The sequence below is a fragment of the Choloepus didactylus genome, chromosome 13 (assembly GCF_015220235.1).
Source record: "Choloepus didactylus isolate mChoDid1 chromosome 13, mChoDid1.pri, whole genome shotgun sequence".
Classification (NCBI taxonomy): Eukaryota; Metazoa; Chordata; class Mammalia; order Pilosa; family Megalonychidae; genus Choloepus; species Choloepus didactylus.
Genome location: NC_051319.1, coordinates 74,442,744 through 74,469,120, shown reverse-complemented (window position 1 = coordinate 74,469,120; position 26,377 = coordinate 74,442,744). Strand labels below are relative to the sequence as shown.

Here is a 26,377-nt window from a genome sequence, read left to right as displayed (position 1 = left end):
GCATCCCCGGCAAAGAGCCGGGGTCCCTGCAGGCACCTACATCCCACGGAGGAGACGATCCCCCTTCCCCCGGCGAACCCGGGACTGCAAGCCGCGGGCGAGCGAGAGGCAGCAACAAAGACAGGCTGCAGCTGGGGCCGGCGAGAGGGGTCGCGGCCGCTGGGCTCGCGGCGCGGGCGGAGAGGGCGCCCGGGGTAGCGGCGCCTACAGAGCTGCAGCCATGAACAGGGAACCGGAGGGAGGCGCAGCGCCGCCCGCCGGACGCGGCGAGTACAGGTCCCTGCGCAGATGTGCTGCCTGAGCGGCCGCGCGGCCCCGGTGCCAGGCGGGCGCAACCCCCGCTGAGCAGAGAGAACCCCTGACTTCCGACGGCACGGGCCGGCGCCCAGATCGTCCTCGCCGATAACGCCGCTTCCCGCCCGGAGAGACGCATCGGCTACCAAGGGGAGCTTCCTCAGGCGGCCTCTGACGCCCATGCATGGCTGCGACCCACCGAGCGGAGCATCGCCCCCCTTGAGGCCTGGTTGCACTTCGACGGCCTGGGGAATCCGGGACCCCGCTGCAGAGCACGTTCCCCGCCGCGGGCCCCCGGCTCAGCCATGCTGGCCTGTTTCCAGGGGACCCAGAACTCACCGGGCCAACACCTGGCCTGCCCCAGCAAGAGCGTGGAGCTGCGCAAGTCGTTCCCTAACGGCCTGCGGCACCTCCATCCACCCCAGCCTTACCTCGCAGCCCCCCACCTGCTGCATCTGTCTCGCTCACCACCACTTTCCCGTGTTAGCAGAAGGTAGGATCCATGGAAGCAAAAAGAGCCTTGTCCCAACCCCAGGCCTGGGCTGCTGTGTCAGCACGGGCATGCCCTTCTCCTCTCCCGGCCTCGTGTCTTCAATATGTTGAGTTAAGGAGCTGGACTTGGGGACCCCCAAGGGTCTATCCCCCTTGACCACCTAAGGTGCAACACCATAGGGCTAAAAAACAGAAGTGAAGTACTTGGAAACATTTTAAAAACAGGGAGATGGGCATAAAAATCAGGATTGCTAGTGCCTCTTGAAAAAAATCAGAGGATCTGGTAACACAGGCCTGTCTGTCCCTGTTCTGCAGTTATTGGTTAGAACCAAACTATTGCCTCTTTAAAGAGGACATTGATCTCCAGTTCACCACAGTCCCCACCCCTCCTTATAGCCCAGGACCAGATGCCAGTTATTGTGCTCACACTGTTGCTTGAACAAGGTGGTACATTCATTTGGTCCCATATTCACAAGGAATGCAGGGGTGTACAAGCTAACGTCTCCTGTCACCCCTGTTGCCTAATCACCTATTCCCCTTCCCAGAGGCAGCCAAGGTTATCAGCTTCCTGTGTCTCTTTCCAGGAGTTATTTCATGCACATCCCAGCAAATATGTGTCTACACACATATTTTACACACCGCCGTGCACGTCTCTTTTTCATGTAGTAATATATCCTATATATCAGCAAAAACAAAAAGAATGTATGGATGGCATACAGTTAATATGTTTATTAAATAATCATGATCAAAAGTAAGAAGAAGCTGAAGTAATTAAAGGTATCAACAGGACCAATTCAAACCATTTTATAAGCGGAGGAACTGAAGATTTATATAGAAAAAAGCACTGCGTAGAACACTACATTTTAAGAAACTCATGAGGGAAAAATCAGCCTCAGTTGAAGAAGAAAAGAACAAGATGTTATTTGGACAAATTATCCTTCAAATTTGAGCTAACTCTCACCCAGGGATAAACAATAAAAGATTAATGAACTATACAAGGAGATATTTATATTATGAATAATCAAATGACTAGTAAAATATTAAAACTTTGTGACTGGAGGCGGGGCAAGATGGCAGACTGGTGAGCAGTATGTTTTAGTTACTCCTCCAGGAAAGTAGGTAGAAAGCCAGGAACTGTGTGGACTGGACACCACAGAGCAATCTGACTTTGGGCATACTTCGTACAACACTCATGAACATGTGGAACTGCTGAGATCAGCGAAATCTGTAAGTTTTTGTGGCCAGGGGACCCACACCCCTCCCTGCCAGGCTCAGTCCCATGGGAGGAGGGGCTGTTAGCTCCAGGAAGGAGAAAGGAGAACTGCAGTGGCAGCTCTTATTGGAAACTCATTATACTGATCCAAACTCCAACCATAGATAGACTGAGACCAGACACCAGAGAATCTGAGAGCAGCCAGCCCAGCAGAGAGGAGACAGGCATAGAAAAAAAACAGCACGAAAAACTCCAAAATAAAAGCGGAGGATTTTTGGAGTTCTGGTGAACATAGAAAGGAGAAGGGCAGAGCTCAGGCCCTGAGGCTCATATGCAAATCCTGAAGAAAAGCTGATCTCTCTGCCCTGTGGACCTTTCCTTAATGGCCCTAATTGCTTTGTCTCTTAGCATTTCAATAACCCATTAAATCTGTGAGGAGGGCCGTTTTTTTTTTTTTTAATCCTTTTTTCTTTTTCTAAAATAATTACTCTAAGAAGCCCAATACAGAAAGCTTCAAAGACTTGCAATTTGGGCAGGTCAAGACAAGAGCAGAACTAAGAGAGCTCTGAGACAAAACGCAATAATCCAGTGGCTGAGAAAATTCACTAAACACCACAACTTCCCAAGAAAAGGGGGGTGTCTGCTCACAGCCATCATCCTGGTGGACAGGAAACACTCCTGCCCATCACCAGCCCCATAGCCCAGAGCTGCCCCAGACAACCCAGTGTGACGGAAGTGCTTCAGATAACATGCACACACCAAAAAAATGGGCATGGACATTAGCCTTCCCTGCAACCTCAGCTGATTGTCCCAGAGTTGGGAAGGTGGAACAGTGTGAATTAACAAAGCCCCATTCAGCCATCATTTCAGCAGATTGGGAGCCTCCCTACACAGCCCAGCAGCCCAGAACTGCCCTGGGGGGACGGCACTCACCTGTGACATAGCACAGTCATCCCTCAACAGAGGACCCGGGGTGAACGGCCTGGAAGAGGGGCCCACTCCCAACTCTCAGGAGCCATACGCCAATACCAAGGACTTGTGGGTCAGTGGCAGAGACAAACTGTGGCAGGACCGAACTGAAGGATTAGACTATTGCAGCAGCTTTAAAACTCCAGGATCACCAGGGAGATTGCATTGTTAGAGCCACCCTCCCTCCGTGACCACCCATAAACACGCCCCATATACAGGGCGGGCAACACCAACTACACATGCAAGCTTGTTACACCGATTGGACCCCACAAGACTCACTCCCCCACTCACCACAAAGGCAAAGCAGGGGGGAACTGGCTTGTGGAGAACAGGTGGCTCGTGGATGCCGCCTGCTGGTTAGTTAGAGAAAGTGTACTCCATGAAGCTATAGATCTGATGAATTAGAGATAAGGACTTCAATTGGTCTACAAATCCTAAAAGAACCCTATCAAGTTCAGCAAATGCCAAGAGGCCAAAAACAACAGAAAATTATAAAGCATATGAAAAAACCAGACGATATGGATAACCCAAGCCCAAGCACCCAAATCAAAAGATTAGAAGAGACACAGCACCTAGAGCAGCTACTCAAAGAACTAAAGATGAACGAGACCATAGTACGGGATACAAAGGATACCAAGAAGACCCTAGAAGAGCATAAAGAAGACATTGCAAGACTAAATAAAAAAATAGATGATCTTATGGAAATTAAAGAAACTGTTGACCAAATTAAAAAGATTCTGGACACTCATAGTACAAGATGAGAGGAAGTTTAACAACTAATCAGTGACCTGGAAGAAGACAGAATGGAAAATGAAAGCACAAAAGAAAGAATGGAGAAAAAAATCAAAAAAATCAAAATGGTCCTCAGGGATATGATAGATGATATAAAACATCCAAATATAAGACTCATTGGTGTTCCAGGAGGGAAAGAAATGGTAAAGGTCTAGGAAGAGTATTGAAAGAAATTTTGGGAGAAACCTTCCCAAATCTTCTAAACACCATAAATACACAAATCATTAATGCCCAGTGAACTCCAAATAGAATAAATCCAAATAAACCCACTCCAAGATATATTCTGATCACACTGTCAAACACAGAAGAGAAGGAGCAAGTTCTGAAAGCAGCAAGAGAAAAGCAATTCACCACATACAAAGGAAACAGCATAAGACTAAGTAGTGACTACTCAGCAGCCACCATGGAGGCAAGAAGGCAGTGGCACAATATATTTAAAATTCTGAGTGAGAAAAATTTGCAACCAAGAATACTTTATCTGGCACAGCTCTCCTTCAAATTTGAGGGAGAGCTTAAATTTTTCACAGACAAACAAATGCTGAGAGAATTTGCTAACAAGAGACCAGCCCTACTGGAGATACTAAAGGGAGCCCTACAAACAGAGAAACAAAGAAAGGAGAGAGAGACTTGGAGAAAGGTTCAGTACTAAATAGATTTGGTATGGGTACATTAAAGGATATTAATAGAGAGAGGGGAAAAATAAAAACGATAAGATGGCTGATTCAAGAAATGCCTTCATAGTTATAACATTGAATGTAAATGGATTAAACTCCCCAATTAAAAGATATAGATTTGCAGAATGGATTAAAAAATAGATAAATGGGAACTCCTCCAAAATTTAATTGTTCTTTTTCACTTTAATTATTATTCTTGTTATTTTTATGTGTGTGCTAATGAAGGTGTCAGGGATTGATTTAGGTGATGAATGTACAACTATGTAATGGTACTGTGAACAATCAAATGTACAATTTGTTTTGTATGACTGCGTGGTATGTGAATATATCTCAATAAAATGAACATAAAAAATCATTGGAAGATAAATTCAGAACACTATATACCCTCTCTTAGGTGTGCTTAGCTCAAGAGAGAAAACCATGGCATTCTTCAAGGCCTGGACATTTTTTTTTTTTTTGGTAGGAAGAAAAAGTAACTACTTCCATAGTGATGCACCATTATTCTCTGTAGACAGGAACTCATTTGCCCATATCTCATTTTACCTCATATTTCATGCAATTGTTTAGGAATCTGTGTCAATGACCAAGTCTTCCTATATTCTTGTGATCAAATATTCAGAGGTGAGCAACCTTGCACATGTTGGAGGGTCACAATGAATAGAGTATATATTGATAATTTTTAGAGAAGAGATATCAAATGTGTAATTTTATGCATTGCAGTACATAAAATATTTTACTAATGAAGCTAAGTATTGCAATAGTAGATTGAACTAAAAATCCTTGTTGAGAAATAAAGTCCAGGAATTAGTATGTACTGTAAATGAGAAAATATAACAGGAAATCTTTTTTCATAAATCATGCAGCTGTTTTAACTGATAACTAAGCACAATCAAATCATTGCCAGTTTGGACCATCTGTGTACCACACATAAGTATATACAAAGGATGCAACAAAACAAATCAAAACCCTGTCCTCAAGATATCACTGATCACATATATCAGACAATAAATTATAGATTAAGATGCTTGCCATGAAAGGGATATTGCAGAATAATTATGGTAACGTAAAAACAGCATAACTGATGCCACCTGTAACCACAGAAATCAAAACAATCCTCTTTAATTAAAGGATGTATGGAAGAGCATATGTAATGTTTCTTCTCAGTACAGGCTTTACATAGATATTCCTTATGCTGGGAAAAAGGGGATACAAGGTGATTAATTCAAGTTGAGAGTAATCATAGAGATATAAATTTCATAAGGTTAATGACATTCACCATAATATTAAAGTTTAAAGTGTCATAGTGGAAACAAATGCACACTGCTCTATTCTCTACATTGTTCAATTCTCTTAGTAGAGAAATAAGTATTTATTTGATTGATGCATGAATGAGAATTTGGAGGGAGAAGGAAGGAATGGGAAATTTGAAAATCTAATGAAAATTGTCTGCACTCAAAGTGAAGTGAAGCCAGTTTCGCTGATAGATGTTGAGCAAAGAGATAAAATTTGGATAAGGTGCTCTATGACAAGTTTGAAATGTTTGGGAATAGAAATGACAGATTAAGCATTCATATATTTTTATTAGGACCATTATGACATAAAAATAGTTGAAACATTTCATTATTAGAAGATACATTCTATAAGAAATACTGAAGGGAATCCTTCAGGTTAAATGAATGGACATTAAACATTGGCATAAATCTGAACATAGAAACAAAGATCTAAAGATCTCTGGTCACATTAGCTACAGTGTTATGTATAAAAGCCAGAATTGTTATATTTTTACTTGTTCATCCTCCAATTATTTCCTATATGATTAAAGGACAGGATATTTCTATGACAACAACATAATATGAGAGTTCTGTAGGTTTTGAGTCTTCATGTGCTTTTTAAGTTAAACCACAGAAGATTGTATTAAACCACAGAAGATTGTCAAAATTTAGGATGTCAATTATAATTCCCAATATAATTATAAAGAAAATATAAAATATATGCAAAAAAAGGAAATGAAAGGTGATCAAAATGGTTTAATATTTAAAAAGTAATTCTGAAAGAAGTCCACAATGAAGGAATTAAGGGACAAAAGTATAGCACATACAGAAAACAAAAATACTTTTAAGATATATGGAGAAGAGGGGAAAAGATATGGGCATAAAAAGGAGTAGAATTTAGTTAGTCCCCTGGAACAACAAGAATTTAGTTAATCCCCAGGAAATCTAGTAATTTGGAATAACTGCTGGGGGACAACCATGGTTGCCGACACATCATACACCAACCTGGATTGGGAGGAATGCCTGAGATTACAGTATAAATCTATAAGTAAAAACTGTGGAACAGCACCAGGAGCCCCCTTCCCCACATCAGGCTTTGCTGCAAAAGCTCACTGTGGTAGAAAGCAGCATTCAGGGAGCAAGAAAATATAGCTCAGTCCAGCTACAACTGGGGTTTTAATTAACAAACATGGACTGCTGAATACAAGCTACAAAACCCCAACAAGCAGACAGAAGCTTTTAGTGATCACTGACCTTGAAGAACCGGAAAACTCATCAGTCCTGGGAGAGGAAGCCTAGATGACCAGGTGTGGACTCTGGCTGATGAGTGAAACAGGGGAGCTGTGTACTGACTCTACATGGGGACTTTCTGTCCCTTTTATTCTCTCAACCTGAGGGGCTCATAAAAGAGAGTTGCAGCCATTTTCAGTTCTCTGCAGTCTGACCTAGACAGGGGTAGAGATAACAGAGTCAGATAAACTATTCAAATGCAGATGATAGCTCCCTATTAGGTGCATATTCCCTAAGAGTAAGGAGGAGGAGCCCAGCTTTCCCTTCAGAACCAGACTCCAGAGCCTGGGGGAAAACAGCCAACACATGAAACTGAAGGAGCCACATCTCCCTATACCAGTCAGAAGTGACAGCCTGACAGATGCCACCTGCAGGACAGGTTAGGACAAGCATAGCAACTGGAGATCTCATAGGAAAGTCTGCCATTCCTCTAAGATACACCCTGAATATAACCCCATTCTGAGACTTGAACCCATTCTGGTCTGGGAAAACATGACTGGGGTAACCAAAGAAACCAGATGCCTAGACAACAGAAAATTACACTCTACACTAGGAAAAATGAAGATGTGGTCTAGTCAAAGGAACAAACTTACACTTCAATCAAGATACAGTTGAGATATTGTTTCACTTCAATGAAACAATCTATTAAAGATTTTCAAAGAAATATGCTAAATCAAATCAAAAACCAAATCAATGAGTTCAGAGAAGATAAAACAAAAGAGATAAACAGTATAAAGAAAATCCTGTGCAAACATAAGGTCAAAATCAAAAGTTTGAAAAGACAACTGGCAGGGTTTATGGAAATGAAAGACACAACACAAGAGATGAAAAACACCATAGAGACACATGACATCAGATCTCAAGATGCCAAAGAAAACACTCAGGAACTGTAAAATAAGACATCTGAAAACCAGAACACAAAGAACAGAGAGGAAAAAGAATAGAAAAATATGAGCAAAGTCTCACGGAATTGAATGACAACATGAATCACATGAATGTACATGTCATGGGTGTTTGAGAAGGAGAAGAGAAGGGAAAAGGGCCAGAAGCAATAATAGAGGAAATAATCAATGAAAGTTTCCCATCTCTTATGAAAGACGTACAATTACAGATCCAAGAAATTCAGCATTCTCCAAACAGAATAGATATGAATAGACCTATGCCAAGACACTTAATAGTCAGACTTTCAAACATCAAAGACAAAGAGAGAACCCTAAAAGCAGCAAGAGAAAAGTGATCCATCACATACAAAGGAAGCTTGCTAAGATTATGTGTAGATTTCTCAGTAGAAACCATGAAGGCAAGAAGGAAGTGTGGTGATATATTTATGTTACTTAAAGAGAAAAACTACCAACCAAGAATCCTATATCTGACAAAACTGTCCTTCAAATATGAGGGAGAGCTTAAAATATTCTTTGACAAACAGACAATGAGAGAATTTGTGAACAGGATACCTGTGCAGGAGGAAATACTAAAGGGAGTACTACAGAAATATAAAGACAGGAGTGAGAGGTTTGAAACACAATTTTGCATTATGGTTACACAGCAATGTAGGTACAGTGAACAAATGTGACTGTGAGTTTTGTTGAAACAGGAAGGTTAGGAGCATGTGGGACACCAGAAGGAAAGAGGAAAGATCAACACAGGGACTGCATAACTCAGTGAATACTAGAGTGCTCAACAATTGTGTTTTTACATGAGGGAGGACAAATGAATGCCAACCTTGCAAAGTGTTAAAAATAGAGTGGTATTGGGAAAAAAGATACAGTCAATGCAACTAGAGACTACTAGACACTATAATTAACAGAAACATTGCATTATGCTCCCTTTAATGTAACAAAGGCAATATACAAAAGTTAAATGCATATAAGAGGGGGCATTAGGGAGGTGTAAGGGACTCTTGGCATTGGTGATGTTGTCTGACTCTTTTATTCTACTTTAGCTGAACTCTTTCCTTTTTTTTTGCTTTTTAACCATCAGTGTTTTTTATTTCTTTTACTTCTTCTTTTGGCTCTCTAATTTCTTTGATTCTTCCTCCTTCTTTGTTTAAGAAATGGAGATGTCCTTATATAGATAGTGGTGATGGTGGTGAATACATAAATATATGACTATACAGGGAACCATCAGTTTACTTAGGAAGGAAAATATGGTGGGTAAAAAACCATGTTTAAAAAAGAATTGAGGAAGAAATCTTGATGGCACCACATTGACTGAAAAAGTCAGACACATATGGACAAATACTGCATGGTCTCACTGATGTGAGCTAATTATAATATGTAAACTCATAGACATGAATTATAAGTTAACAGGATATAGAATAAAGCTTATTAAGAGCAGAATGTTCAACTAGGTTGAACTTAAGTGGTTGGAAATGGACAGAGGTGATGGTTGCATGTTATTGTGAGAATAACTAACAGTACTTAATGGTATGTGAATGTGGTGGAAAGGGGAAGCTTAGAGTCACCTGTATCACCAGAAGGAAAGTTGTATGTTACAAGATGGGAATGTGTAAAACAGTGAATTTTGTGGTGGACAATATCCATGATTAACTGTAAAAATATGAGAAATGTCTTTCATGAACTATTACAAATGTATGGCACTATAACTAGACACTAATAATAGAAGGATATATTGGGAAAATATATACAAATTGCAAACTATGTACTACAGTTAGTAGTATTTTAACATTCTTTCATTAATAGTAAGAAATGTACTATACCAATACTAAAAGTCAACAATGAAGTGGGTAGCTTAGGAGTACAGGAGGATTTGTGTTTCTTTTTTGTCTTTATTTCTTTTCTGGAGTAATGAAAATGTTCTAAAAACTGAAAAAAATAAGTAATTGTGGTGATGGATGCACAGCTATATGATGTTACCGCAGGCTATTGATTGTGCGTTTTGGATCTTGGATAATTTTATGGTATGTGAACAATCTCAATAAAATTAAATTAAAAAAAGACAAATGGATTAAACTCTTCAAATTAAAGGGGGAGACACAACCTAATAAGAACATGCCACCCTAATCAAGAGATTTCTGCCCCCACAAGATTGCATTAAAGAACATTGTTTTTGTGGGGGACATAAGAGATTCAAACCAGCATGGGGAATTTTGCAGAATAGACCACACAATCCAACTATGTGCTGTTTGCAAGAGACTTTTGGTTCCAGTGCAGAGATATTGAAAATGAAAGACTGGGGAAAAAACTGCAAATGTTACCCAGAAGAGTGCTTGCATGGTTATAGTAATATCAGACAAAATAGACTTTAAATGAAAAGCTCTTACATAAGCAAAGAATGGCTTTATATTTTGATAACATGGCAATTTATCAATAAGATAAATAAATATAAATATATAGATTGCTAGCAAAAGTATCACAAATATATGAAGCAAACATTGATATATTTGAAGGGGGAAACAGCTCTACAATAATGCTTGAAGACATAAATGCCCCACTTTGAATAAGGGACAGATAGAAATTATAGACAGAATATCAGTAATGAAATGGAGGACTTGAAACACATTATAAATCAACTTCACATAACAGACTGATAGAACACTTCACCCAACAAGAGTAGAATACACATTCTTCTCAAGCGTACATGAAACATTCTCTAGAATAGATCATACATTAGGGTAAAAAACAAGTTTCAATAAATTCTATAAAGATCAAAATAATACAAGATTTCTTCTCTTATCACAATGGTGTGAAACTAAAAATTGATAATAGCAATAAAACTGTAAAATACTCAAATACATAAAAATTAAAAAGACTTAAGCAAACAATGAATCAACTCCACATCAAAACATCAGTCTAATTATAAAATGGGCAAAGGACATGTATAGACATTTCTCCCAAGAAGATATACAAATCACGAACAAGCACATGGAAATATGCTAAGTATCACTAGTCATTTAGGAAATGCAAAACAAAACATCAATACAGTACCATGTCAAAACTACTAAACAGGCTATAATAAAAATGTTTGAAAAACTATTGAAAAGAAATTGTTGGTTCCTCAGGGAAGTTTAACATACAATATGACCCCAGAATTACACTCCTGCATGTATAAACCAAATAATTGAAAATAGACACTAATACAAGTGCATGTATATGCATGTTCATAGTAGCACTGTTGAAAAGAGTCAAAAGTTAGACAGAAACCTAATGCACGTCAATGGATAAATAAATTGTGGAATATACATAAAATCAAGCATTCAATCATAAAAAGTAAAGTAATGTGGATGAAGCTTCAAAATAAAATGTTAACTGAGAGAAGCCAGAAACAAAGCACACATATGATATGATTTCATTTATATGAAAGTTACAAGACACAGAAAATTATAAAGAAATATAGTAGACTATTGCATGCTGAGTGTTGAGGCATGGGAAGAATAGGAGAAAATGGTTAATTGATAAGTTCTGGAGTGATGGTAGTATTTTGGAACTGGATAGAAGTAGGGGTTGCTCATAATTGTGACTGTACTAAAATGGCACTGAATTGTTCACTTTCAAATGGTTAATTTTATGTTATGTGAATTGGGCCTGAATTTTTTAAAATTATTTTTTTCACATTGCCATCACAATTTTCCAGTCTTTGTCTCCAGGGTTCATCTTCCCTTATTGCACCACTGCTGATAACCCTGGATTACTTCATTCCTTCTAAGGTGATGTCTGTCTCCCCACTTTCCTTCTCCTGTATATAATGGCTAGGCCCATCCTCATAAAACTCATAAAAATGGTAATACTGAAAAAATAAAGTATGTGAAAGAACGAAGGTAAACAGAGTGAAAAATGAGATCCTCTTTTGCCAAATTCCCAATATGCTTCTGTTTCCAGATGTTCTATTTTTTTTCAGATAAATACAGACATAAACATAGAGTACATATTCATTTGACAGAAATCTGGTATAATTAGCTGACATGCAACTTCAAATGATACACAAATGCTAAATTTGTGAAAATTTCTAAATATCATGAACATACTTCAAGATGTTTTTGTTATAAAAATAGTAAAAACACCATTCTTTCATATATATTCCAATCCAATAACATTTTTGAAAATATTTTCAATTCTACTGTTGTGTGTTGAATCAGTAAATAATTATTTCACCTAAACTAGACATGTCCTTGTTTATCATATGAAAATAAACATGATATAAAGATACAATAATGTTATAGATGGAAATTTAAGAACAAGAATGGATAATGAATTATTTTCCCTAGGCAAAGCACAAGTGAGTGGTAGAGACTACATTGGAAGAATGTTGTAAAAGAAAGGAGAATAATGGTCTGTGAAATGGAGGGAATCTGATGTTAAAATCTCACCTCCCAACCTCCCTGTGGCAGCACGATAGCAATGCCATTGTTGGAAATCCCCACAAACTCACATTTGCCTCTGGTGGCATGTGTCTGACATTAAAAATTTTATAAGTCTGATTTTCCACTATCAGACTGTCAGCATAGTGTGTTCCAAACATCACACTGCTACTAATCACACACACACAAAAACAACAACTGACTATATATGAGTCCATACTGGAGACTTCCCTAGATGAAAAATTATAAACATGAACTTCATGTTTCATACCTCCTAGGCATATGATCTTACCTCATAGTATATATTAAGGTAAATTAAATTTGGGGGATTGCCTAAGACACAAAGACTTTTTTGCTTCTTGGAGGTAATCATTTATTTCTGTGGTATTTTAATAAATTTCAAAAAGTTAAAATGGACAGTGAAAGAAACCAAAGACCATATTCAGAGTTTCTCCTATTCTGATGTACTTAACCACTCAAAGTCTTGTTTTCTTTCTAAAATGGGGTTTCATGGCTCAAAGTTGTTACTATAACATGAGAATGAGATCAAGCACACATGATGACTACTTTAGAGAAATTGATTATCCCTTGCTCTTTCCACTTTTTGAATACAGGTTGACATTCCACATACCTGAATATTGTGGACCTCCTGCAAGAATATTTAATTCCTGAAATTCTAAAAGTATGTCAAAAAAGCTGTTAATTGACCACTCTATTTTTTTTCTAAATTTACATATAAAGGTCTTCTCCTACATTAGAAAAACATATGTATATGTACATATGTATAAATATGTATATAGGTATGTATGTGTAGACATGTATATATTTAATTGATCAATTAATTAAATTGTCTTGAATGTATCAAGGTGATAAGTGTTAAGGCTTCTCATATCTTTATGCAAACCAGTGAAATTTAAAATAATATATTTAATAAATTCTATACTTTAATATAGAGTTATAAATGAGTCTTCAGATTCATGTAAGTAGATATGTGTTTATAATATTTTGCATTAATATTCATTGATATAGGTGTAGGTTTCACACTAAGTTATATAGCTCTGTGGATTACTTCACATAGGATTTTAAATTTATGTATTCATCCTTAAAAACTGCATATATTCTATATATAGGAAATATATGGACAATATATATAAATATAATCACATTTGTAAGTGTGCAGTAAAAATCTCACTTCAGAAAGCACTAATTTAAATTTCATTTGTGTGACTCCACTTTTAGTCATTCCAGCCATTAGTCCATTAGTTAACTACATGATTTAAGGGAAACTCTGAGGCTGGGGAAAATACAATTTTACATGTATGGTATAATTCTAGTACCAACTAAATTAGGAGTGTAGTTTTTGTCTTTTTATAGAAGAGAACGCTAAGATATGCAAAGTAAAGTACAAGGTACAAGGTCAAGGGCATATTCATTTACAAAAATGATGTGAAATCAAATGTGCCTTATTCTGGTTTGGGCTTTCTATCACTGAATCACATTTAGTATGAGGTGCTAATTGGTCACTCTGAGTGTTGTAGATATGGAATAGATATGGCCAGGGGCTACTTGTTTCAGTTTCTCATTTTTCTTATCCTTCATTCCCTCAAGTAATATCACCCTATAAATGAAAAGGATTGTTTTTCTAAAAACTTTCATTGGCTTTCATACTTTCTCCTCATAGTCAATATTTCACTCTGTGGAAATAAGAAAACTTTCTAATTAAGGGAGTAACTAATTCAAAAACAAGATAAAAATCCTTAAAAGATGGCTTCAGAACTCAGCCCTCTGAGGTGCTGAGCTCGAGAGAAAACTCTACCCTTGTTCAAGTCCTTTAACTTCATATTTCTAAAACAACAAAAAATGTAAATACTCCCACTGAGACATATCATTATTCTCTAAAGAGAGGAAAACATTTATCTGTACCTCATTTCCTACCCTTTTTCCTTTTGACCAGGAATCTGAATCAATGCAAACATCATCATATATTCCTGTGGTAGTATATTATGGGAATGGGAGGAAAATTTTAGGTGACAAAAGATTTCCAAGAAGACGGTATGTTGTCATAAATATTGTTATCTATTTTTCAGATGATATATCTAATGAATAATTACCTGAATCTTGCTTTATAGTAATTAATATATTAAATATTTTAACAGCAGCATGAAAATAAAAATTCCTGTTTGATAAATAAAATCCTGGAATTAATATGATGTGCTGTAAATGAGAAGATATCATAGGAACTCTCTTCCAAGTTCATTTAATCTCATTGCAGAAAACAAGATATAATCAAAACCAAATGATTTCTGTGGAATTTATTCATTTATTGTTTTAATTAATTTATTGCATTTTGCACTATGTGCTTTATATGTAGTAAAGATGCAACATAATACATCAAAATGATACCCTCAAGATATTACTGTACACATGAATCAGACAATATAAAGAAATTGTGATGCTTGCTATGAAAGTAGCATTGCACTGTAATTATGGGAGTGAGAAAAAATGGCATAAAAAATACTGCCTGCAGCTGAGGGAAACCAACTTGAATGGTTGCTCCTTCCTCAAAGGGCTACATGTATGAGTTTATGCAATGTATGTGTTTTCTCAGTACAAACTTCACCCTGAGAAGCTTGGATTAGGCATATGGGATACAAGGAGAGTATTTAAAGTTGATGGGAATTAGAAGGACATGAACATCATAGGGTTAATGAGGACCACAATGAAGTTTTCAAAATATTGTAGAGGAACCAAATGTACTGTATTGACTTCACTAGCAATGTTCAGATGCTTCAGTATGGAAACAAGATGGTGAAAATTGGGTTTAGGCAGAGGTGAGAATTTGGAGGGGAAAAAAGTGACAGGACATTTGAGAAACTTATCAAAATGGGCTGAAATAGGAAGTAAATGATGCTAGACACACAGATAGATTTTGATAAAAGAGAGGAGATTGTGTAGTGTGTGTCATGATGAAGCTGAAGTATAAGTAAAAGTAAATGAGAAAATAAGGGCTAGACTAGAGTAGATATACAAGAGTAAGAGACATGTTAACTTTAAGATAAGGAATTGTAAATGATGAAAAGATTAAACATCTTCCCCTGGAATACATTTCTGTAATGGGACTTAGATATAGATCACAGGTGTTAAAAAGGTCAATCATCATCCTGTGATTCAGGGATTTTGGATGAACTTTGAGTCTGTATAAATCATTAAGAAGATTGGTGACAGGGAGTAAAAACATAAGCCAGGTTACCACATATTTAATAACTGTTAAAAAATCCTTGGATGTTCATGAATCACAGATCTGATAAAAGTTTTTGGAAGAAAATAACAGGAATTCATGAAAAAAGAACACTTTCCATGAAAGTCACAATAGGCAGAAAGATTCCATAGGAAAACATTTCCTACACCCTTTCATCCATAGTCCAGAGGCAAAAATAGATTTGCATTATTGTTAGTGTTAACATTAAGAGTAGTAAATAATATCAACACACAAAAATGCAGATAATAGTTCTGACACATTATTTTGTCAAAGTTGTTATTTAATGGGTAATGCATCTGCATGATTTAATAAAAATAAATAAAAATTGATGACATAAATCAGAAATAGTAAAATCTATGCATATATGTAATAGTTGAAAATATTATTATTGCATCAGGGCAGAAATTAATGCTTAAGTTTGTAGGTGCCAAACAATTAAGGAGGAATCAACATGAATCAGAAGACATGGAAATTCCTGCCTCACAATATCTATCCCAAGCACCTTTATTTGGGAATTCAGTCAAGGGCTGTGAAGAGCAAGGTACTCCATGAAGTTTTATGGGAGCTGTGGAAGATACAGGTATCTCCTTCAGAGAATGCAGTGTATATGAGCTGCTTTGAGGAAGAGGCCTCAAATCCAATCCACAAACACTGGAATCCAGATGACTGACCATGTTAGCCAGATCCTATATCAATTTATCAGCAAAAAAGTAATATTCAATCCGATGAATAAAAGCAGGCTTGTGATTATCAGTGACCAAAATTTATTCTAAGTGGATAGAAATCTGGATAAGGAGATGTGACAGAATGCATATACAATTATAATTGTGAGGATAACTATGCATTAAAAGTAAATATTTCTAGCATACCAGATTAATAGTATGACTTTAAAATTAATAAACAAATTAACTAAAATGTAAAATACATATTTCATGAGTACTGTGGAAAATAAATATAATTGCAACAATAAAAATAGTCATTATTCCATTAATTTGTATTTTATTTCAAAGAAAAAATGATGATTCTTCAAATGAATTGAGATTGGCACAACCATAATGTCTATGTGAATATTCATAAATACAACATATGGTTACCATAAACACAAGATGTAACAGGCAAGTATCCAAGCAAGCAATGTCTGGTTGGTGTTTTATGACACACACACATATGAACACACAAATCATTGTGAATGAGAGATTTGAAACTACTGATCTACAAATTTAGAATTTTTTTCTTCTAGATCTGTTGGGAAGATGGAAAGAAGAAATCTCACAGTCATCAGTGAATTTGTTCTTCTGGGACTTTCCAGCTCAGCAGAGCAGCAACAATTCCTCTCTGTTCTCTTCCTCTGTACATACTTGGTCACCATATCAGGGAATTTCTTCATCATCTTGGCAATTGGCTGTGAACCTCACCTCCATTCCCCCATGTATTTCTTCCTTACCAACTTGGCCTTTGTGGACATCTGTTATTCATCCACTACAGTTCCTCAAATGGTAGTGAACACCTTGAGAGATACCAAAACTATTTCTTTTTCAGGCTGCCTCACCCAGCTCTTCTTCTTCATTTCTTTTGTGAATATGGATAGCCTTCTCCTCTGTGTGATGGCTTATGATAGGTATGTGGCAATCTGCCACCCATTACATTACACCTCCATAATGAATCCTCACCTTTGCATCCAGCTTGTGGCAGGGATCTGGGTTTTGACCTGCCTCTATGCCCTCCCACACACCATCCTAATGGCACATCTCTCCTTCTGTGCCTCCAACATCATCCATCATTTCTTCTGTGATCTCAACCCACTTCTACAGCTCTCCTGCTCTGATGTGTCCTTCAACATGCTGGCCATTTACACAGTAGGAGCTCTCTTGGCTCTCACACCTTTTGTCTGCATCCTCATATCCTATTTGCTTATCTTCTCCACAGTTCTCAAGGTCACTTCAACTCAGGGGAAACAGAGAGCCTTTTCCACCTGTGGCAGCCATTTGTTAGTGGTGGTGTTATTCTATGGCACAGCCATTGCTGCCTACTTCAGCCCTTCCTCTTCTCATACCCCTGTGAGGAATGCATTGTCATCTGTCATGTATAATGTAGTGACTCCAATGATGAATCCTTTCATCTACAGTCTAAGAAATAGGGATATGAAGAGAGCACTCATGAAAATTATTTGTAAGGGCACAGACTTTTATCAGCAATAAAGACCAAAATACCTGAATTAATAGTACTACTTTGGTCATAAAAGAAAGTGAATCGCTAGATGGCAATAATAAAAATAAGACAAATTTATTGTTTTGCTAAATGTCCCCTCTATGTATTGAAAATGTATTATACACTTTATATTGATTTTCATGTTAATTAATTTGAATAAATGTATGAGATAAAATTATAAAACCCATTTTTCAAGTAAATAAAGGGAATCTTATGTCATAACATGCTTAAGGCCAAGCATATAGGTAAAGGAAGATTCTTTGATTCCATACCATGCACTTTAGTGATGAGATGTGATTATCTGTAACAAAGTTCCCAAACATTATAAATTAGAATAAATTAATATAAATCCTGAAATTGATTTTTATGTGTCCAGATTTTCAATTAAATACAAATAGACTCAATAATTGCCTCCACAAATTAGTGGAATGAGGAACTTTCTCATTTTAACTCTTTATTTCTTATCCCCCCAAAATTTATCTGAGTTAAAAAATGTTTATTTTATTACAATCAATTCTCATTTCAAACTTAGCCCATAGTCCCATTCTTTTGACCCAAGTATTTCTCAAACTTGTTCTTAAATGATTTCTAGAAAAGGGTAGCACATAGCCCTCAGAATATCTTTCTTAGCTCCAGAGGGCAGAGATCAGGTGCTCTCCCAGTTTTAGGAGAATTCTGAATAAATTCCAAATTTGAGGGAAAGATCAAATTCTCAGTACATTTTCAGAAACTGGAGTGTGTTTTTTCCATTTCAGTCAAATAAGTGCCTTCAATCCTAATAAAACTTTAATTTTTTCAGGAAAAGACCTTACCTCCAAATGCATTGGTTTTGTTTCATGTATTGCCTCCAAAGGAATTCAATTTTCAACATTCCAAAATGTTTATATTTGGGGTTATTCAGTACAGCATAGTCTATGTAGGATATGGTCATTCCAAAACATCATGGTTGTATGTTGAATCCATTCCAGTTTCTTTATAAAACACCACATTTGTGATGAGTTAGGGTTATTTATATCTGTTCTTTCAGAGTCTTAAAATCAAAGCTCTGGAGCTGGTGTTCATAAATTCTTGAATGAACATATGTGCTTGTAAATACACATACACACATGTAGACACAACACAACTTCTCATGGGAAAGCAAATAGCTACAAGTATAGTGAAATTCAAATTCATTTAAGGTAAAATACCACAAAGACTTTAGAAAGTATCAAATTTCATAAGCAGTTAAGAGGATGCAAGTGACTAGACATGGAAGTAAAGCATGAAAGCTGTGAATATTGGTGCAGCTCCCCCAGACTTTCTGAACTACCTTAATATGTACCACAGTCAAGATTTCATAAACAAGTTCTCCAAATCATACACAAGGGGATTGTCTGAAACAAAGAAAGTTATTTCAGTTAGAAAATACCTCCATTTTACTCTGCAATAATTGTATAGATGACATTGACATATTTCAGCAAGCCATACTCATGTATATGTTAACTCCATGCTTCCTCAACACAAGCAACCCAAAGAAGTCAGGTATATCCTCCTGAACACATTTCACATCTATGATTATCAGTCATCTTTCCCATAGAAACTGCCAGAAAAATATCTCGATATTATTTGTAGAAAAATACTTTAATATGATTATTTCTCCTGTCTTTGTTCCTATAACAGGAAATATTTGCTGCAGCCTAGCTGCTAACTTTTTCCCTCTAGCCACTCATAGGAGGGAATAGTTGGAGAATGGTAGGGGTTGCAGAAGATTTCACAGCATGAGTTTCTAGTTGAAAAGGAGGATATGGGTGAACTTAACCTAGGTGACTTCAGGTTGCTAGGGCAGTATTGGTGGAAAATTGTTTTTTCTTTTGCCTTTATGCATGAGCTGTTATTATCTATGCTGTTATGGCTGCAGGTTATTGCAGTTTCTAACAGAAAGAGAAGACTTTACAAATAACCAAACCAAAAAATAAACACATCCAAAACAAATGAAATAATGCTTTAAAACTCTGATAATTCTGATTCCATTTTAACAGTTAAATAAATTGAGTCTGATATGCAAATGGAAAAATGTGAAAATTAATAATTTTTGGATTTTAAACACACTGACAAATGGTAATGTTCATATAAAACAGTAAATAGCAGAACATGTGTTATAAAACACAAATAACTAAATTGAAGAATAGTTTAATGTTTTCTACCAGTAATATGTGGAGAGAAAAAAGTATGAGAATGAAATTACCAAATAAAATATGAGGAAAATGGTGTTTAGCCAGTAGCTCTCAAAGGAGGCAGACTTACTGGTCAGGACTCAGCCTGTTCCCAGCTAAGAGCTTTGAGCCCCAACAAACTCAAAGCCTGGGACATTCACTGCAGATTTTATACAAGGCTGCTGCAGAAATGCCAAAGGTGTTTAGTGATTTTCCAATCATTTTCTTCTTTTCTGATTTGATCAACTGTCTCATGTAAGTTTTTATATTATTTGAATAAACAATATGAACAAGATGATATTAAGAGATTTGACAGAAGCTAAAATATTTTTTTCTACATTTCTTTGAACATTTACCAGATATGGAGCTGTGACAGCTATCTTACAATCCTTAGACAATAAGTGTTATAAATAGAGGTATAGTGACATCATTCTCTGATATTCTCAGAGAATTCTGAGACAACAAATCTGAAAGTGAATATATCTTGATGTTTTATCTGGCCCATTCAATGAGATCAGCAAGTGTCAACAGGCACATACCTGTAGACATACATGTTATGGTATGTGAAAGCAATAAGCTCATACTTGTTTAAAAGGAAAATATATATAGAAAATGAAAGATATTTCCAAGAAACCAATGTAACACAACAGTTCCAGAAGGCAAGATCTAAGGTAAATTGTATAAAGATAAAGAAAATAATGTAATAAATATTCCCAGGAGAAAGATATTAATGCTTTCTTTGATTTATTTTGCTTCTCTTTGTAAGATTGGGAAAATGACACTAAATGTATAACTGTATAATTACTAAATTAGGTGTGATACTATCTATGGTTCAATAATTCATTAGGCAGTAAGGTCTAAATGATAAAGTTTATCAGAAAGTAAATTTAAATTATTTGAATTTCTTATACTATTTTCATCAGCACACTGCTGCTACACACAGGCAAACACACACCCAATCACCCCTCACATACATAAGAGAAGCATTCAGGAGCTAGACCTGTGTTCTGAGGATATTGACAAGACAAAGAGTAGAGACTGTGGGAAGTTGCCATTACTGAGAAAATAAGGATTGGAACCTATTGTTGAAGTGAACTGCTTTATCACCAGTAATCCCTTGAGAACTTATATTGAAAAACAAATATGTTAGAATAGCTTTGCATGTATTTAAGGTAATCTTAAGACTTTTGCAACTTGGTGGGTTTTAACTCCTGATTGTTACTGCAATCAAATGAAGCATAGTTTTGTGAGAGAAAATAGATAAGTACAACAGTGGAAGGAAATATAGAAGCTTTAAACATATCCATATATGAATATAGAAATAAAGAATATAGAAATATAAATAAATAAATAAAAGATAGATTAGAGACAGATAGATGGACAGAGATCTAGATAGAGATAGATATGCTATTGGGGATTGAATAAAGCCCCTCACAAGACATACTCAGGTAATAATCTCTGATTCTGTGGGTATGAACTCATTTGAAAAAGATATTTGTAGCCATTATTATGTATTATAAATTGAATCTGGGTGATCCTTAATCTTAACAACTGAAGGCTTTATAAGTGGAGGAAATTCAGACTCAGTCAGTCAGAAGAAAGAAGAGGTGAATGAAGATAGATTGTGATGAGTATGCAGATAATGGACTGCAGCAAGCCACCACCAGAATTCTACATATCTTGGAAAAAGTCTGATCCTTCCAATAATTTGATTTTGGACTACTAGCCTCTGACACTGTGAGATAACAAACTCCTCTTTTTAAGAGAAACAGTTTGTGTTATTTTTCATAGCTAACTAAGACCTATTGACATAAATACTCTCTGTATAGAATATGAGTGTATATACATACACAGAGAGAGAGAGAGATAAAGAGAGAAAAAGCATACAAACTGCTTAATGTGTATTTCATTATGGGTTATTTAATACACAAACAGATTTTTGAGATGGAAGAAAATACTACCTTCCGTACTTTCAGATGCATAAACAGATAAGGAATGAATTAAAATACATATGTAAAGAAATAACCACAGATATTAAGAAAAAACTTTGAAACATAAAATATGTGTGTAGTTATTGACTTTAATAAGCACTTAAGATTCCAGAAAAAAAGAGTTGACTAAATAATTAATGCTTCTAAACATTAACTGTAGTAAAAATCCCAAGAATGGTTATTTCATGCAAATGGCAGGACAGGAATTTCTAGGGTCCATCTCACAAATAAAACAATCAATCAGTTGGAAACAGTTATTAGAATTTATTTGCAGTGCTGCAATCTGACTGGGCAATGAAGACAACCACAGGAGATGAGGCAAATGGAGAAGAGGTGAAGCTTTTGGGCCTCCATAAATGATGGTTTGCCTGTGACACAGTTGATCCAGTGACCAACATCCATCACTCAGACTCACAGTAGCAGTATGGGGATAGCAGTCTACTTCCTGAGAATAGCTGACTGGTACTTGGGCAAAGAGAGAAAATCCCCTCTTTCAAAAAGTTGGTGATGCATACCTAGCTTTGTCTGGCAGATCTGGGAAGGATGGAGCTGGGGCTGCAACAATCAACCACCAATGCTTCTTTTAGAAAAGTTAAGGGGGCATAAACCTTATTATTTTTAATTGATGGAGTTTATGTCACCTGACTCACTGACCATGGAAAGAATGGAAAAGAAATCTCAGTGACCACATAAAACAAGGAATTTACATCCTGCAAAATTTGTTGGGAAAAGTCATAAACAAATGGCTACAGGCATCATCAAGTAAAAATTTATGAGCCATGGGAAAATCAGATTTCGAGATTTATCAGAGAATACTACTCAGAATTTTCAGTTTTTAACAAAACAGTAAAAAACACTTATGAAACAGGAAAGAGTGTCCTGTCACATGGAAACAATTTTTGACAGAAATTATCCCTGACAAGGATCAGTTATTGAATTACTAAAAAAAGACATTAGATCAAGTCTTTTAAACAGGATCAATAAGCTTAAGAAATTTTGTAAAATAACTCAAGGAAATAAAAACACTATATGAGCAAAGTAAGAATTACAGTAAATAGAAATTATAAGGAGAGAAAAACATAAATTCTGTAGTCAAAATGTATATTTGATATACAAATTCAATAAAGTGTTTCAACATGTAGAAGAAAGGATCAGTGAAATTGAATATAAGACTATAGCAATAACCCTGTCTGAGGAGTAGAGTATAAAAGAATGAAGAAAAATGAACAGAGCCTGCAAGACTTGTGGGGCACCATGTACAAATACATGTTTCCTAGGCATCATGAAAGAAGAGGTAGATAAAGGGAGCAAAAGAACTTGAAGAAACAATGACCCAAAACTTCTAAAATATGATTAATATACACATCCAAGATGGCCAGGGAGTATAAACTCAAAGAGATCTGTGTCAAGACACATTATAATCAAGTTGTCAAAACCCAAAGACAAAGGCATTATCCTAAAAGTATCAAGAGGAAGTAATGACACACACAGGGAACCTAAGTCAGGTTAAACTCCAGTTCTCATCAGAAACCATAGAGCATGGAAAGCAGTGGAATTGTATATGGGCAGTATCAAAAGAACAACAATAAACTATCATCCAAAAATTCTATATCTGGTAAAGCTGTACCTCAAAATGAGAGTAATAAAGACCTTCTGAGTTAAGCAAAAGCTGAGGGAACTCATTACTATTAGATGTGCCCTAAAAGAAATCTTTCAATTTGAAAAAAAATGACAGTAGACAGTAACTTGAAACTCTGCTTCAATAAATATCTCCAGTAAAAGAAATATAAACTAAAAAAATACCAGCATTATGATAATTGTGGATGATAACTTTTTTACTTTATTTCATAATTAAAATGCAAATCCATAAAAGAAATTATAAATTGATATTTTTTACACATAATATATAATATAAAATCAGGAAAGAGAACAATATAAAGTGGGGGAAAGAGGGGAGGAGAAACATAATTTGATAAAAAATGTCTCAACATGTACACAAAAAGATATGAGAGAGATTCCCAAAGGTCAGAAATAATGGAAGAAAAGAGAGATAAAAAGGTATGACATATAAAAAATTTAGCACACTGACAGAAGTCATTCCTGCCTTATCAGTACTTAATTTAAATATAAATGGCTTCAACCTACCAATCAAATGTAGAGGTTTCTTGAGTTTTTAGGAAGGCATTACCCAACTATTTTCTGTTTACAATAGATTCCACCTTAAATTCAAAGATATAAATAGGTTTAATGTGAAAGAATGAGAAAAAATTTTTGCAAATCATAACCAAAAGTTTGGTGGCTATCCTAATATCAGGCAAAATATATTTTATGTGAAAATTGTTAAAAGAGAAAAAAAAACAGTATATATTGATAAAATACTCAATCAGTGAAGAAGATATAAAAAATATAAACATAAATTCATGGACAGATTGGGCTTCAACTATATGAAGCAATCATTGATGCAATTGGGGCAAATAGTTCTACAAAAATCTAGGGAGGCTTCAATACCTGACTTAATGGATAAACACCTAGATGGAAAGTGAAAAATATAGTGGAAGACTTGACGAACAGTGTACCACAACTGGGCCTAAAAGATATATAAAGAACACTCCAGACAACAACAGCAGGATACATGCTCTACTTAAGTGCCCATGTAATATTTGCCAGTATAAACTATATATTAGGTCAAAAAATAAGTCTAAATATATTTTAAAAGTTTGAAATCATACAAAGTATTTTCTCTGGCCAAAATGCAATGAGGGTAGAAATCAATAACAGAAGGAAAACTGGAAATTTCTCATTGAATCCTGAGTTACTGGGGAAAAGGACTTCAATATATCTTTTGGGGGACACAATTCAACCCATAGCCAAGTAGAGGCTGATTAATTGGAAACCCCCTGTACTTTTTATGGGAATATGAAATGCTCCTGCTCCTGTGGAAAGCATTTTGATATTCCTCAAAAATTTAAACATAGAATTACCAGATGACATTTCAATTAAATGCCTAAGTATGTGTCCAAAGGAACTGGAAACATGGACTCAATAAAACAGATACTCAAACACCAATGTTCACCTTAACATTATTCATAATAGACAAAATGTGGAAACAACTCAAGTGTCCATCAACAGATAAACTGAAACACAAAATGTAATATATACATTCAGTGCAATATTGTTCAGTTGAGAAAAAATTGGAGTACTGATACATAGTGCAACATGGGTGAGCCTTGAGAACATTACAATGAATGACATAAACAAGGCACACAAGGATAAATATTGTATGAATTCACTTATATGAAATATCTTGAATAACCAAATTTATAGAAAAAGCAAGTAGATTAGCAGTTTCCAGGGAGTAGAGGGGTCTTATTGCTTAATAATTACAGAAATTCTCTTTGGCATAAATACAAAATTTTGTAATGTATCAGGAAGACAGCACTACATTATAAATGCAATTATGTAATATCATTAATGTCACTAAAATGTATACATAAAATGGTTAAAATAACTTTTTAAAGTAAAATAGTTGACTCATTATTTGGAACAAAAGTTTTCTTTATTACTACTTTCATTAGTTAATTTTGATTTCATGTGGAATTATTGAACACTATGCTTGCACATGATCTATGCCACACTTCTGTCATTTTCCTTTTCACCCCTCTTTGATGGATAACAGTATCTGTTATATGCAATTACCACCATAATATGAAATTTGTCCTTGTACATTAGACTTTCCTCTCTTCTCATATGTCCTAAAATTTATCAAAACCTATCCTACTTTTTAAAATTTAGCCTCCAAACTTACATCCAGTTTTATGTGTACCAAAAAAGTCCTGGTATGCTGTAATTTCCCACATTAGTTGCATACTACAAACGTCACTGTCATAACATCTCTTACAGCAGTGCTTGATTTTTTTTTCCTTTCCTAAGCTGTCAGTGTTCTGGAGGAAGTAGAGTTCATTACTTCCTCCAGACCAGAGTTGGTTGCACATTACAATTTTTTCTTCCCAAACAATATTGGTTGGTTTTCTCTCTCAGTTGTTTTGTAAAGATTACAAAATGTTCTAACTTAAATAAGCTACTGTTTTCTCCTCAAATAAACAGATAAAGTTACATAAAGTACAACACACATATTAATAGACATTCCTTTCAGATGATAGAAACTTTCATAGGATGGCCATGCCCCAGTGCCACCTGGAAACATATTCATCAGTCAATATACATGCTCATATTGTTGCCCCTACAATTCTTAGGAAGAAAATAGGTGTTGATAAAGTAAGTTATTAACACATACAAAATTGCAAACTACCAATTGTTACAAACTACCAACTGATATTGTTGAAGCAAGAACATATATTACCAAGGAAAATTGTATGTGTATAATTATGTTGATACTTTATTAACCCAAGTAGCAT

General features: G+C 35.8%; 2 protein-coding genes across 7 annotated transcripts in view; one reads left to right on the top strand and one right to left on the bottom strand.

Moving 5' to 3' along the window:
* The window catches only part of LOC119507842 (solute carrier family 22 member 4-like), an 846,933-nt gene that overhangs the window by 276,228 nt on the left and 544,328 nt on the right, over positions 1 to 26,377 (bottom strand). The gene's annotated exons all lie outside the window — the stretch shown is intronic.
* Positions 16,825 to 17,769, top strand: LOC119507839 (olfactory receptor 1C1-like). Its single transcript, XM_037801023.1, has one exon. It carries the CDS (start codon positions 16,825 to 16,827, stop codon positions 17,767 to 17,769), a length of 945 nt encoding a protein of 314 aa, XP_037656951.1.

Bases quoted from the DNA above. Each gene is read 5' to 3' on its own strand.
- LOC119507839 (XM_037801023.1), top strand. From the start codon at position 16,825: ATGGAAAGAAGAAATCTCACAGTCATCAGTGAATTTGTTCTTCTGGGA.